Below are 13,498 nucleotides of genomic sequence, written 5' to 3'. Positions count from 1 at the left end.
TGTGGGTGGGGGAGATCAGAGGCAGGAAGGGCTGCAGGAACAAGGGTGGGGGGACAGTGATGACTCATTCTAGGCAAGAATCCTGAACTAAACCAATCCTCTAGCAGCCAGAGATCTTCCCCCTAGGCACATAACCACATAATAGCCCCCTTAACCCTTGAATACTTCTCCCAGTTAAATTAGTTCTTTCACATTGAAAAATCAGAGGTACACAAAATATAAACAAGTTTACAAAGCTGGGATAAATTTATCTTTTTTTTTCTTCCTGTTTTAAGGAATAAGAGATGAAGCATTTCTCTGCATTCATGGCCACTGTTCACAACTGTTTAAATGTTTTGGTGTTTTTTAATATTATGGATCCTAACATGCCAAGGCAGAGACTGTATTTACAGACAAGATCCAACATTTATAAAAGATTTAGAATGCGAAAAAAATACTTGCATAATTATTACTGTGAAAGCTGCAGATATGTATTAAGAATGAATTAATCAAAGCTTATAAACACAGAAAATAGGAGACAGAAAACTGTAGACTCTCTAATAAGCTTTAAAGCTGTTAAAGCAGTTTTATAATAAATTAGAGTTTTTAAAGCCTTTTGGATTAAATACCAGCCCCACCTTTTAAATCTCATTTAAATAAGAAACAAAAGGAGATGACTACCAAATACAACTTTTTTTGTTTTAAAATAGGATGCAAGAAGGCTGAAACTGCCTTTACTTTAAACACCTTCCACATCTGCCCCTGACCCCAGCAACACAAACACAGAGTAGGGTATGCATGACAGAGTGAGCTAGCCTTTATCTCCTCTTTGGTCCACAAACAGGGGCATCCCAAATCCAAACTGGCCCCATGGGGTGAGAAGGAGGGGATGTGGCCCAGCTCCACATGGGTATGGTTCAGCCCCAGACTGGCCCCACTGGGGCAAGAAGGCTTGACCCAGCCCTGCAGGAGTGGTGGGGAGGCAGCTTGAGCTGGCCCCAACCTAGCCTCATGGAGCCCCAACCCAGACCTCATCCAGCCCAGGGGAGGAGCTGGGGGTGGCAAGAAGGTGGTGTGACCTGGCCCCAACCTGTTATGTGCGGCTTGGGAATCTGGCAGCACGGAAGGGTGACTGTATTTATTCTCACTGCTCCCCTGCTGACAAATTTCCTGATTCATGGGGATCCCCTTGGGCCACATATCTATGGCTCCTCAGGCTGCATTTGGCTTATAATGCCAGAGGTTGAGCACCCCTGCACTAGAGCAGTAGCGCTCAACTGGCAGCACAAAGATCAATGCCCCCTAACATCATGTCACCATCATGCCCCTGTCGTGTTTCTGTCACCGAGTGATTATTAAATTCATGTCAGGGCACAGGCTTATCCAGGAAAAGCACATTGGCATGGCTGCATCCTTTTCACCTACATGGTGCAGTGTGCTGGAACTTCGGCATGGCTCCTGTCACAACCCTGTATGCTCAATGAGCTGTTGGTATGGGCTCTATGCCAGAGCTACCACTTTTGCACAGCTCTGGAGCCCAGGAGGTGAACACCAATGTTGCTTGTCTCCTTTTTCCCTACTGCTGAATTCAGCAGTGGGAGTGGAGGGAGGTGAAGAGCAGTAGGGTTTTATGCCCTTGACTTGCTTCTGATTTTAAGGTTTGGCCCACTTATAAAAAAAGTTAAGCAATGCTGCACTAAAGTATAAAATCACCTAGAGTGCAGTCTTGGTTGGTCCTGCTGTTAGTAGGGTGGACCACCTTATCCAAACTGGAAGGTGGGACATGTGACCCCACCCCCATTCCCTCACTGGTGGCAGGGATGGACCAGAGCCAAGCAGGGTGGGTGGAGGCTCCCCACTGCAGCCTCTTGTCTCTTCACCCTGCTGCCTTTCTCCCAAGAGCCCCCCACCAGCCACACACCCCCTGCCAGCCTGACAGCAGCGGGTGCACAACTCCACCCGCTGCTGCTGGGTGGGCAGGGGGCACACGGTCAGTGCAAGACTCCTGGAGAAAGGGCAGCAAGGCAGGGAGCCCCAAGGCCACAGCAGGCAGCCTGCATCCGCCCCGTCCCACACACAAATATGGGGGGCACATGCTCCCCTGGGGGATGTGCACAGTGGTAGGGAGCTGCCCTCCCCCATGCCCTCTAGACAATTCAGACCCAATCCTCACCCCAGCCCTGATACACTGCCCTCGCTGGGCAGTGCTCCCAGCACCAGTCCCTGACCTACTCCCTCTCTCACCTTGGGGGCCTCAATCTGCACCTCCCTCCCCCACATGCTCTCCATAGACTTACTTACAGAGTAAGCCTGCTCTCCAGGCTGCCTGGCTCTTTCCTGGCCATATGCATGTGTGTGGGCGTACACATACATGCAGCATCCCCTGTGTCCCACTCCCGGCAGCCCCTTGCCAGCTGGAACACTGCCAGCCTGCAAGGGGAACCCATATCGCTGCACGATGCTGCAAATTTGGGACAAATGTTGTCCCAGAGTCATGCAGCCCAGGACCGGGACTCAGTGATCCTATTCCGGGACTGCCCTGTTCAATTAGGGATGGGTGGTCACCCTATCTATTACCCTCCAGCAGTATCACACACTTCTATACTTTCTTGTCAGTCCCTTTCTTTATTTTATACTTAAAGTCACCTATGTTGGTCAAGCATTTTAACACTTTTGCCTACTCCATATCCACTGAATTTCAACATTTGCACAGAAATGCAATCCAAGGAATCGTCCTTCCATGCTGGTAGCTGGCTGGAGGCCTATACATCTATGAAATACTTGCCTTGTGGTAAAGCTGTGGTGTGATATCTCCAAGACAAACAAATTGGAGTAAAAATCCAAATCTGTATTTGTACAATGGGCAGGAAAGAATAGAGAGGCATAAATCTAAGCCAGGTACACTACAAATCACTGTGGTTTTGTATAATAAGCTCCCGGTGACCTTTTCTATTACACTTCTTGCTGCCAAATACTGTTTACTTATCTCTTCAGAACCATCTGTCTTAATGAGTAATTCCAGTTAGAAGTCACTGGGAGTTGTTTGCATGAGTGTTGTTCTTATGTCACTGCCACAGACATGCTAAGCAAATAAGGATAGCTGTGTGAATGAGCCCAGAGAGAAGCCCTCTAAGAACAAGATATCCCACCAGAAATCTATTCAAATACACTGGCAGAGCACCCCTGTGGACACAATTACAAGGCCAGTAAAGATGATCCACCCACCCATATTGGCTAGTGGAGGCTGACAACAATGAAGATACAGTCACAGAGCAGTGTTAAAAATGCTGGTCATGTCACAGAATGGATCAGTTTTGAGATTAAACCCAGAGTAGATTAGCTGGAATTTATTTTAACTCCCTACTGCTTTAAGTCAAACTTCTAAAACATTTTCAATTGCATAGTATAGTTTGTCCCTCAAACTACAACACTATATTATTTTATCCTGAAAGAAACATCTACTTAAGGCTCTGAAGATGCTTGATTTTACCATTTGTTTGGTAGCTTTGAGATCTTGGGATAATAATTTCCAGTTTAGCAGCAGCATACAAGTACAAATGTACTGGTATACTATGACATTTCATATGCTTCATTCATTTCCCACCTCATTTTAAAAATTCCAATGAATCTGGAAAATTAATACACAAACTTCTACAATCTAAATCATTTAACTCAGCAGACACTTTTGGCAGCTTTTCTTCACTCCTCCCACTGTTTCCCCTCCCTGTAGCAGTGAGAAGGTATTCCATTTCTAGTACTGGGAAGAGAAAAAAGAATTTTCAGGCTGCAACAGTTAAATCTGAAGCACTTCATATGCTTGCAGTCAACCATGTCAACATCTGGAGCTGGTTGACTTCTTCCCCAAGGATTTGCAGCACTGCCCTGGATTTTTTCCATAAATTCCCTACATTCTGAATCCATCAGATATATGTCATACACACCCAGCTCCCCATGTTCCAATCTCTATTAGCCACTGGAAGACTCTCGACAGGAGGGTTTTGTGTGTGTGTTAATTCAGCATTTAAGTACTGAAGACTAAATTCTACTCCTAGGCTTGTTTGTCTGTCTGTCTGTATACACATGTGCTTTTAGTTTCATATGCTAGATTAGGGAATCTCATATCTATCTATATGAAACCAGTGCCATTGGAAGGAGGTGAGCAGGGCGACCGCTCCAGGCACCAAAGCTAAGGGGCGTGCCAACAGGCACTGCCCAGCCAGGGTGGGGCCATGAGCAGCTATTTGGGGAGGCACGGCTCCTGCCGTTGTGTGTACTCCCGGGGCAAGCATGGGGGGGGGTGCCATGGGGCAAGGATGGGCTGCCACTGCAGGCGCCAAATTTCCCTGCCACGGCACTGCATGAAACTAAGAGCACATATACACACACATACACATGTGTAAGTGTGTATAAAATTTATAGTGCATAAGAGTAAATTATGGCAAGATAAAACCCTAAAGTGTCTGATTAAGGAAACAGCAAAAGCAAGGCTATTTACAAGTTGTTTGACTCCACTGTGGCTAAAACTGCATATAAAAATTACCTACTGTCTGACTCTCACACAGCCAGATACAATAGGGAAATTTAAGAATAAATCTGGACTAAAATTTCCAAACTATGCTAGTGCTGCTCATGGGTCTCAGACTGGACCCACGCATGCATGAAGGACCAGTCCCATGCACTGCATGGGGAGGGGGCATGGGATTTGTCTGGTGCATGTTGTGGGCAGCACAAAGAGCTGGTCCAGGACACATGCTGCTAGCTGCACTCAGGGCTAGTCCAGGGTGCATATGGCCCACAGTACTATGCTGAACCAGTGCCAGGTGCTGGATCCAGAATGAGGAGCTGGTCTGTGGACTTCCTCCAGCGTGAAGACCAACCCAGCACCACTCATTTGGGCCTTGCTATATCATGTCAGAAATACAGTTTTAATAACCTCAGAAAATCATGTGTCTCCCAAGATGTATTTTTAACAGGATAGCTGTTTTGGGCTATTAGTCTATTAGAATTTTTATAAAAACCAAAAGGTTTAACTTGTGGTTCAGTTGTGGAAATCTGAACTGGATGGTTGTGGCACAACCTCAGAGGATTTTTAACCTCACAATTGAAAAGACTGATTTGAATAATAAATCATATGATCAGTCAATTAGCTTTAGTTATAAGGAAAATAAATCAAAAGAAACATTTTTACGCCCGACTTCTCAAGAGCTATGTTGTTTTTTAAACCACAGTTTAATATACTGCTGTCTGGAGCCCTAGTACTGACCCTTGACAAGGTATTTTGCAAATTTCTCCTGTCTGCCTCCCCAAAATGACAGTATCTACATCTTCACCTCAATTTACAAATACTCCCTTTTAGGAATTGCACTGCTTCCTTCGTCATTCAATCCATTCACTTATTTTAAAACAAAGATTTATTGTGCCTAGTTATAGGGAGGGGTTTCTTTGGGGATGCATTAGATGCTGCTAATGAAGATTTATGGAAGAGATTTACACGGTGGATTTCACAATGTACACTTGTAACACTTAACCTTTCTAATCATGCACTTATTTCAGAGGTTTAAATACAAACACACAATTGGTTCAGTTTTGACTGCTACAAATATTTATAGGCTGGCAGTCAAATGAATGTTGCTATACCACACTCTGATTGAAAAAAAATAAAAAACAATTACAAGTTAGCTCATTTTTCAAGTATTTTCATTCTCTGTGTAAAAAGCAAAAGTGTGGCCTCAGGAGAAGTAGCCTAAAATGTATATTATTTTTTATTAAACTAACTTAAAACCACACAGAAGCACTCTTAGTGTTATAGTATTGCCTTTTATTATAAACACCTTATTTTCAGAGGTTTACGATTTAGCTGTAAAAGTTTGTTCCAGACTAAAGTCTAGCATATGAAATTCTTGCCTGGGAAGTAATGTATTTTATCAATTACTACACCCATATATACATGGGTAAGGCTATATGACCAGTCAAGTTGGCAAGCTGGTCTATATGTGTGTACACACACACACACACACACACACACAAATATGCATTTTTATTTAAATATTTGTAAAATAACGTATCTGAAGTTCATGCTGGTTTTTTATAAATGTATGTACATTGACAATGTGGTGACCACGTGTAGTCTTAATTAAAAGAATTTGTCATAATCATGAATAGTACTCAAGTCAGCCCAGCTTTTGCATGAGAATCACATGTGAATCAAATCAATGCTTATGAAATTTGTTGAGTTTTCAGACTGGCTATTCTTCATGGTCAGTGTTTCTTTTAAAGCATATTCTCCAAATGGAACAGGTAGCTCTTAATCTACTATTCTGATATTTGGAAAAAATGCCTGCTGAATTAAGGACAAAGAGGAGTTGCAACTACATCGTGTGGTAATTACTTACCATAAATATAGTAAGTGAAGGTGTTTTCAGAAAGTAAGTAAATAATATTTGACAATGTACTGACTATGATAAGCAAATTAAAAATTATCCTTGTCAGGATGTTTGTAAAAAGAATAAATATAAACATCAACTTCACAAGAGATTTACACAAAACAATGCTAATTTACAATAGTATTCACAGCACAGAAATCCACATTGATATGGTAATTAAGACTATGGCCAAGTTCAAATTCTTGTAAAATGTAGTTCAAACTCAATTATATTATATCAGAAACCTCAGCTAGTTTGCTGACCATTATTTTTTCATTCTTCCGTCATTCTTCTTGTGCTTTAAAAAGATTTCTTCAAAAAAATAAACCTTTAACTATTACCCATAAAAGAAAGAAAAAAAAGCCCTTGAAGAAAAAAAAAGAGAGACTCAGCATGTGATAAGCTCATTAAGCATGTAGCTTAATGAAAACCCCATTTCTAACAATAGCACCAAGTAACCTTTGGCAACTGTTAAAACCACATACTATAGGAGAGACTCTTTACAGAGCTGTGCTTCTGTAGGTTTTACCATCACTATAAATAAAAGTAGCACTGAATTGTTTTGTCGAAGAAGAAGACGGTGAAATAAAAACATGTAGCTGAAGGGATTAGTAAAGAAGTGCTTAGTCAACCCAGAGGAAATTCCATAGAGATGCAGCAAGCAAATTAACTGGCAGGAAGTAACAAGATTTTGTTTTGCTCATACCATGCTAAACTTCTCACGACCACTTTAATTTTCACAGAAAGATGTGACTATTGGCACAAACCACTCCGTGAAGAAGTACTGCGACTAAAAAGTTCCCTTGGTTTCAAATAGTATTATTTTCTATGAAAATTTACCAGTCTACAGAAGCGTTTTCCGCAGTTTAGATTCACCTACAAATTCTCACAAATTGTTTTGAAGTGAATGGATGCAACAACTCCAGTCCACCTACCAAAGTTTGGGGATCTGATCCACAGAATTTTCCTGTAGAATGTTAATATATATGTAATTTTTAAAAAATATATAAATTTAAACAGTTCTGGAGTAATTGCTCCTTCTCTTACACCCTATTAATTAAGACAATTCAAAATGTCAACAGTTAGTGGTGCAGTTCTTATTACAAAAATTGGATAATATATTTTTAATAAAAAAAAGAGAAGCAGAGTAGTGATCATCCAGATAGTAAGATCTAACCTACAACATTTTAGGAATTTTGCTTTTTAGAAGTCTTTATACAGTACCTAACTGCACAACTGAGAGATATATGCTAGACTGAATGAAAATGCAAAGTCTGAATGTCCATCTTCTAGGTAACAAAATGCCTGACAGAATGTATCAAATGAAAAGATCTCTTTCAAAACACAGCTGTCTAAATAGTGTATGGGAAACACCTAATACAACATTTATGAAAAATCTTACTGTAAAAGAGGCATTACAAGCTGTTTTGTAAGAAACAGTGAAGAAGTGGATGAAGTAATTAGCTAAACATAAATGGAAAACCCCGAAATGAAAGGTGAAATGTATTGAGAAATTAACGTAGCTGTGTCTAGTAAGATTACTTTTGAATACAAATGTTGTGCTGCCATTTCAAATTACCTACTATTAACTGCTTGATGCACTAACATTTTGTAATTCTGTGTAAATTATATCTCCTCCCTTATACCCATTTCAATTCCAGTTAACTAAGTTTAGTTGAAAGGAAAATGATTATTACATTATCTCTTGGTTCTTTTGCTGTATAGATGACCGAAGTCGGTCATTACTTGTTTTATTTTGAATTTACTTGTTCCCAACATTCTGATATTCTGGCTACAATAAAATACCATTATCTTTCTCGAAACCTATAACCCTCAACTTGTAGCATTACAAATCCTGTACCAAGTTTCAGACTGAAAGTGACAAGACATTTTTAATACACAGTTTGGCTTCACCAAGCACTTTTTAGGGGAGTTTTTTTTTTTTTATGTACAGTACTCCCATACAATTTTTAAGTACAACAATGTTGGAAAAATTTAAACTTGTTTTAAGTTTTAAGTAGAACAATGCTTGAAAATTAAAGCCCTCCTATTCACACAATAGTCTGCCACACCCTATTGGACTAGCCATCTCCGTTTAAGTCATGAAAGTTCTGCTGCATAAAATCCCGAGTGCCACAAATAAAGGTGTTAATACAGACAAAATGAATTTGAGTAATTTTAGCGTATTTTAGCAATACCACATTTTCCTACCTGTGATAGTTATGGTCCCCAGCATTTTAAAATAATTCTGATGACAAAAAAACTCCGTTCTTTTGATGCTCCCTTATGTCTGTATTAGGAAATCTCAGTGTAATCAAGAGTGGAAAGCAGAACAGCCTCTGGTGCTAACCAAGCCACAATGAATCTTCTCTGTCTGATGAGAAAACCAGACTGAAGTTGTGTTTCAGCAGTCCCTCTGACTTGGCAGATAGTCCTTTGTGGCCATTCCCTTCTCAGCTGTTCGCCTTAGAGTAACAGGGGTAGGCAGATCATGTGGTTCATTTTATGGGAGAGAACCCCTCCCCTTGCCCACTCCAGCCCCTATTGTTGGCTAACAGACCTCATGCAGAGACCTTGAAATTGTTTAACTAAAGACTGCTGAAATGCAACTTAACTATTGCAGTCCCATTATTTTCCTGTTTGAAATGACATCATCTATACTCTAAATTGCCCCCTTTAAATGTTTTTATTACAGAGAACATTTAAGAGAGGGGAGAAAAGAGGGGGGAGGGAATTCTAGTATAGGAATATCCAATTTCTCAGCAGAAAACAGGTATTTAAAACATTTTGAACTTGTTTTTTAACTACACTAAAAAGGATTTTTAAAAAGCCATGTATTACATTAAATCTGTCAGAGCTTTATAAACACTAGTAATGCAAACTTTTGTTGTCCTATTATTTAGATTGTTCTCTGGCCTGTTGAAAACTAGGGAGAATACTTTTTACTTGGAGTTCTCTTCAAGAAATGACCTATAGAAGTTACTGTCAAGTGAACTGGGAGCCTCCCAAATCTGAATTTTCTGGGGTCTATATGGGTCTTGATAATACATGAGAAATGAGGCCCATCCCTGTTAGGAGTCCACAGTACCCCTCCCATGCACTTTCCCCTCCTGCCCCCAGCCACAGGTATGACCCTGGTATCTTCAATTGCCAGAACACTTTGAGGGACCCTCAGCTGGCCATGTCAACTTCTGAGGATACTCAGAATGGCCTGGAACCATATCTCACAACTAAAGGCCCAAATGTGGAACTCAAGGCATGCAAAAGATCCAAAACACAAAGGAGTGCTGGTTGTCAGTAATAGATACTCAAGGAGGAACCTTAAATTGCTGGTAGGATTTATTACTTCCTGCAATCCTAGCTGAATGATTCTTTATTTGTAATTCTAAATGATTTCCAACATGAAAGACACTGGGAACACCACATCTGCATGGAATGTAGACAGGTTTAGGGCTAAACTGAGTTATATCTCTTGAAATGAGAAACATTTTAGAGGTATGCCAGGGCCTACCTCCATCCTCTTTTTTCCACGTTTGCCCTAGGCCATATAGAAGAAATCCTCTGCATTGTCCAGAGGGGTAGGCATGAATGATGACATTTCAATTAAGCTTTTTACTTAAGAAACTATCCCCCTTCAATAGCTGGTCATATGGCTGGTATTTAAGATAGTGTCATTCACAGCAACAATTTTCAGGAAATAAAAATCACACCCATTAATCCTCCACTTAAAAGCAATTATCTGGAAAACATTAAATTATGCTTATGCTCATTCTTTCCACAGATTGCATTTTTCCCCCTTCTATGATTCTCAAGATATTAGTATCCATTTAAAAGTTTATCTAAAGAGACATAGTTCTTACCACGTAGGGATGATGGTTTTGAAACGTGAAGCCAACATTCAATACTAAGCCATATGAAATGGACAACTGCTATACTTGGAGCAAAATATGGATCAATACTTCCTTGTTTATCAAGGAGCCAAGTAATTCTCAGGAACTTTGTATTCTTTGCAATCTGATTGGTTATCAAAGGAATGCAAAGGTATTTACTGAATTTGCTGACAGTCATTGCTAGGCAGTAGGAAGAGGCAGATTAAGGATGACAGAATATGGCAAGCCTAGACCACATGCTACTATACTAGAAGTTATACAAAGGCATAAGTTAGCATTTACTTTTTAAAAGTCTAATTTGTTGCTATGCTGTCAGGCCACAAAAAAAAGCAAAACAACTTAATAGATCTAATGTTAAGTTGTTCCATTACTCAGTTAAGAGAGAGCCTAACTTTGATCTAGTCTCCCCAAAGCACTCAGGCCAGGCTGCAGAGTTTTCCAATTAGTTTCTCTGTGTCACAATGATAAAGGCTCTATCAATCAAGATTAAAAAAACCCCATAGGATAGAGAATAAAACTCAAGGATCAACATACAATACAGATAACTCCCTATCATGTTAATTGAATAGATTGGTGGTAAATCACTGCCTTTGGAAGATGCCAAAAGCATAAATACAAAGAGGTACACAGAATCTTTCTTGTGTGCCATCTTTAAAAACCTTTTTAATATGTAAAAATTTAAGTAGAACAGATGAAAAAGATGTTACTTAAAATCTGTCTTCAAACAAACCATCAAGGAAGTATTACATACTTTTTATTTGTGGCTCTGTTGTTTCAGTAGAAATATACGAAGACAGTCATTTAAGATTAAGGCCTATTTTCACATAATTTTTACACTGGTTGATTAGAGGTGGGTCTGGTACTATGTTACTGATACAATTAGTCTAGTACTGTGTATACTAACACAACAATAAGCATAATTTTGCTAGTATAACTCATCCAAATTAGGGTACCATATTGCTTATCTGTAACGTTTTTACTAATTTAAACTGTACAAATTTTTGTATGTAGACAAAGGCTCCTTAAGTTAAAAAAATCTAAAAAAACTGACTTAAGGCAGCCAATAAAACTGTTTATGCAGACTTGCACCAAAATAATGAAAGTTTTGAATTAAAATCAACTAAGTATTTGCCTACATGTTTTATTGCTTTCAGTGATTTAAGCTGTCTCAAGTGGGTGTGTGCATCTAGACAAGGGCTTAATGGGTATGCTTCAGTCCTCTTTCCATAGTGAATTTATGCCACATTGCTCTGACTTTCAGTTCTGGTCTTTACCTCTATGGTAACATGCTTATGACATTTTTACTCTGCTAAAAAACTCTCAGCACTGAAAGTGATACCTGCATGTATGGATGAAGGCTCAAATCCTCTTTTACCTCTGAGAAACTGAAGTGACCCTTAGACTGCTTAGTCAATAAATGTAATAATATTCTTTCTCATGCAATGGCAAAAAATGTGGAGGGTCTTAGATTCTCTCTCAGGAACCTCCCTCAAGACTAATACGTTTAGATGTTCCCTTAACAACCAAACTTCGGTGCATGCTCAGAAGTGATCCAATATGTCTATCCAACACCCAACTCCACTCATGCACCATTCCAATCATCTTCTGTCTGGGAAAGCACATAAAATTGTCCCAGAGGTCCCAAATCTGAGTGGGAAAAGACCATATACATCAATTGTTTGACACTGAGATTTAGGGGTAGCATGAGGACAGTGATGCACACTTTTTGCCTCAGAAAGTTGGAGACCTGAGTTACAAATGCAACTCACCCTGAGAAGGTTGGAACTGCTCTCGCTCACTTTGCAGTTCACTGCCTTAATCAGAAGACCAGGGCATCAGCATGGAGGAAAGCGTATCCTCCATTCCTCCTATTGAAACTGGGCCGCTAGGCAGTAATGTAAGGGTAAGAGAGGCAGACAGGAGAGGCACTGACTTTGGAAGAAGGGAGCCTTAGTTCTAGTCACTTCTTTCTCCCATGCTACTTATCCATTTTATGCAATGACTATGTAACGCAAAATGAACAAACAGACCAGAGAAAAAGCAAGAGGGAATGTGATTCTGTAGCCTACTAGTTAGGATACTTGACTAAAAAGGTTTCCAAGTCTCTGGTCCCAGAATTGTTTTTACAGTTCGCATTAATAGTGATTGGATAAAATGGATAATAAGCACTGTGAGGAAGGACTAGAACCCAGGACTCTCTCCAGCCTGGAGACAGAGTTTGAGCCCCAGAAACGGTTGAGATTTCACTGGCTGATAGGAAAACAGGGTTAGCAGAGGAGCAGGGATGGCCCCATATCTACTTCTGTTAGCCCTGCATACCAGAGGAGACATTACACAGACACTGTGACTCTGAGAGATCTGAAAAGGTTTTTCATTTTCATTCCTTTGTTCTCCCCTGCATGCCTTTACACATAAAGGCAGTATACAGGCCTCAGCTTTCAAGAGAAAATGAGAATGCTGCTGGCCTTCCTTACCCCATTCACCTCTGCAATCTACAAGCTCTTCTAAAAGACCATTAGAGAGGATGGTTGGCTCTCTGCCAAATTATGCTTGTAGGAAACTTAAAGTATGGTTTTAGGTTTATATGATAAATTCTACTGATTATTCTTGACCAAAGAACGTAACTTCTACTCAAATTTTATCACTTCCAAATATGATAATAAACAGCATGAGAACAAAAACTGCTGGAAAAAAACAGATAGGCTATAGGAACAGATCATTAAATACTTCGCATAATTTTTCCTTTGTTTTTTAAAAAAAAGAACAAATGATGTTATTATTTCTAGGAATGCAGGATATGGAATGCAAAGGAAGCCTTCTCTAAAGGGTGGTTGTAGTCCACAGCTGTGTCTACTAGAAGATATTGTACACTGGGATTGCTTGTAGGTTGTTTCCATATACCAAAACCTGATGTTTAACTTGCTTCCTATGAAATATTTAGAGTAATCTTTCTCCCAGTCTGGCAGAGGTGCCAAAGAAAATAGCTAATGAAACAAAGTACTAATGTTAAACAATTGTCACTGTGCTTCATGATCTTTTTTTAATGTGGCATTAATTGTGAATTTGTCATGGCTGAATCTGTGTGTAATACTGCAAGACCAGGCTAAAACTTTGCTTAAAAGTTAAACCTTTTCATTTTTCTAATCGTGATACTAGTCTTCCCAGCTCAACCAGCATTTGGAGCCCTCCTTACTCAGAAGTAGAACA

The 13,498-nt window shown here is 39.9% G+C and overlaps 1 protein-coding gene across 2 annotated transcripts in view; it reads right to left on the bottom strand.

Annotated features, from left to right (window-relative positions):
- AKAP12 (A-kinase anchoring protein 12) overlaps positions 1 to 13,498 on the bottom strand; it is a 107,460-nt gene that overhangs the window by 21,187 nt on the left and 72,775 nt on the right. The window contains exon 1 of one of the 2 annotated variants that reach the window (XM_090041423.1): positions 8,613 to 8,882. The exons of the other annotated variant lie outside the window; for it this stretch is intronic. Coding sequence (XP_089897549.1) covers positions 8,613 to 8,637 — 25 coding nt within the window. The 5' untranslated portion in view covers positions 8,638 to 8,882. Of the gene's footprint in view, positions 1 to 8,612; positions 8,883 to 13,498 lie in introns of those variants that run through there. 2 annotated transcript variants of the gene reach the window in all.

This window comes from Crocodylus siamensis, chromosome 1 (genome assembly GCF_052110815.1).
Source record: "Crocodylus siamensis isolate JL-2025a chromosome 1, ASM5211081v1, whole genome shotgun sequence".
NCBI classification, from domain to species: Eukaryota; Metazoa; Chordata; order Crocodylia; family Crocodylidae; genus Crocodylus; species Crocodylus siamensis.
The sequence above is the reverse complement of the archived record's forward strand: the minus strand, read 5'-3'. Positions and strand labels throughout refer to the sequence as shown.